At 62.9% G+C, this 887-nt stretch overlaps 1 protein-coding gene across 1 annotated transcript in view; it reads right to left on the bottom strand.

Moving 5' to 3' along the window:
* Positions 1-3: 3 nt before the first annotated feature.
* The window catches only part of IGF2BP1 (insulin-like growth factor 2 mRNA binding protein 1), a gene marked incomplete at its 5' end in the record, with an annotated part of 8,186 nt that continues 7,302 nt past the window's right edge, over positions 4-887 (bottom strand). Inside the window, 3 exons of the mRNA XM_010141165.1 lie at positions 4-96; positions 463-576; positions 725-856. Of these exons, the coding sequence (XP_010139467.1) occupies positions 4-96; positions 463-576; positions 725-856 (339 nt within the window). The remainder of the gene's footprint in view (positions 97-462; positions 577-724; positions 857-887) is intronic.

An 887-nucleotide genomic window follows, 5' to 3' on the forward strand; every position in this document is an offset into this window, starting at 1 on the left:
CTCTCATTTCCTCCGCGCTTGCGTCTGGCCGCTCTGTCCCTTCTGGTGCTGCTGCTTCACCTGGGCCAGGATGTCTCGGATCTTGCGCTGAGCCATCTGCGGGTGACAAAAGCGGACCGGGGCGCTGGGGGGGAAAGCTTTGCGCACTGTGGAAGATGCTACAGCAGTCAGCGGGGCTCCCGGCAACTCCTTGGTGCCCCGTTGTCAGGGTGGTTTCCTCCACAGGTGGGTTTGGGAGGTTATACGCCGTGTTCACGCACTCCCACAGCTCTCCCTGCTGCCCCCACCGTCCCACACCACCACCCCCAGCAAAAGACCCAGCTCACCGTCACCCACTTCTGCACACACCATCAGCAGGGACTGGGAAAAAAACTTCCACAGGAAGATACACATGTGGACACGACCCTGTAGGAGCCATCAGACAATCCACCAGTGCACGCGCAGGAGCTGCCGGGGCCGTACCTGGCTGGCATAGAAGTGCCCGATGATCTTCACAATGACCTGCTCGTTCTCGTCGGGGGTCTGGTCCCGCGGCACCACCACCTCTGCCGCCGTCAGGTTCTGCAGCTCGTTGACCTGGGGAAAGGGACAGAGACCAGGCTGTCGCGCGGGGCAGGAAGGACAAGCCCCTCCGGCAAAGCCCAGCCAGGCCCCCGGGATGTCCCCAGCAGCCACCACCCTCCAGGGATGTCCCACCCCCATCCCAGCACTGCTTCTTGCGTACGGTTTTGCCCCCTTTGCCGATGACCCTGCCCGCGGCCGAGGCGGGGACCCGGATGTGCGTCTCCAGCTTCACTTCTTCCTTGGGTCCGAAGAAGTTCTCCTCCTTCAGCTTCCCGTAAATCCTGCCTTGTGCCTGCGGAGGGGAGGGAGCACAGAGTCAGGTG

The sequence above is a fragment of the Buceros rhinoceros genome, unplaced genomic scaffold, assembly GCF_000710305.1.
Source record: "Buceros rhinoceros silvestris isolate BGI_N320 unplaced genomic scaffold, ASM71030v1 scaffold22248, whole genome shotgun sequence".
NCBI lineage: Eukaryota > Metazoa > Chordata > Aves > Bucerotiformes > Bucerotidae > Buceros > Buceros rhinoceros.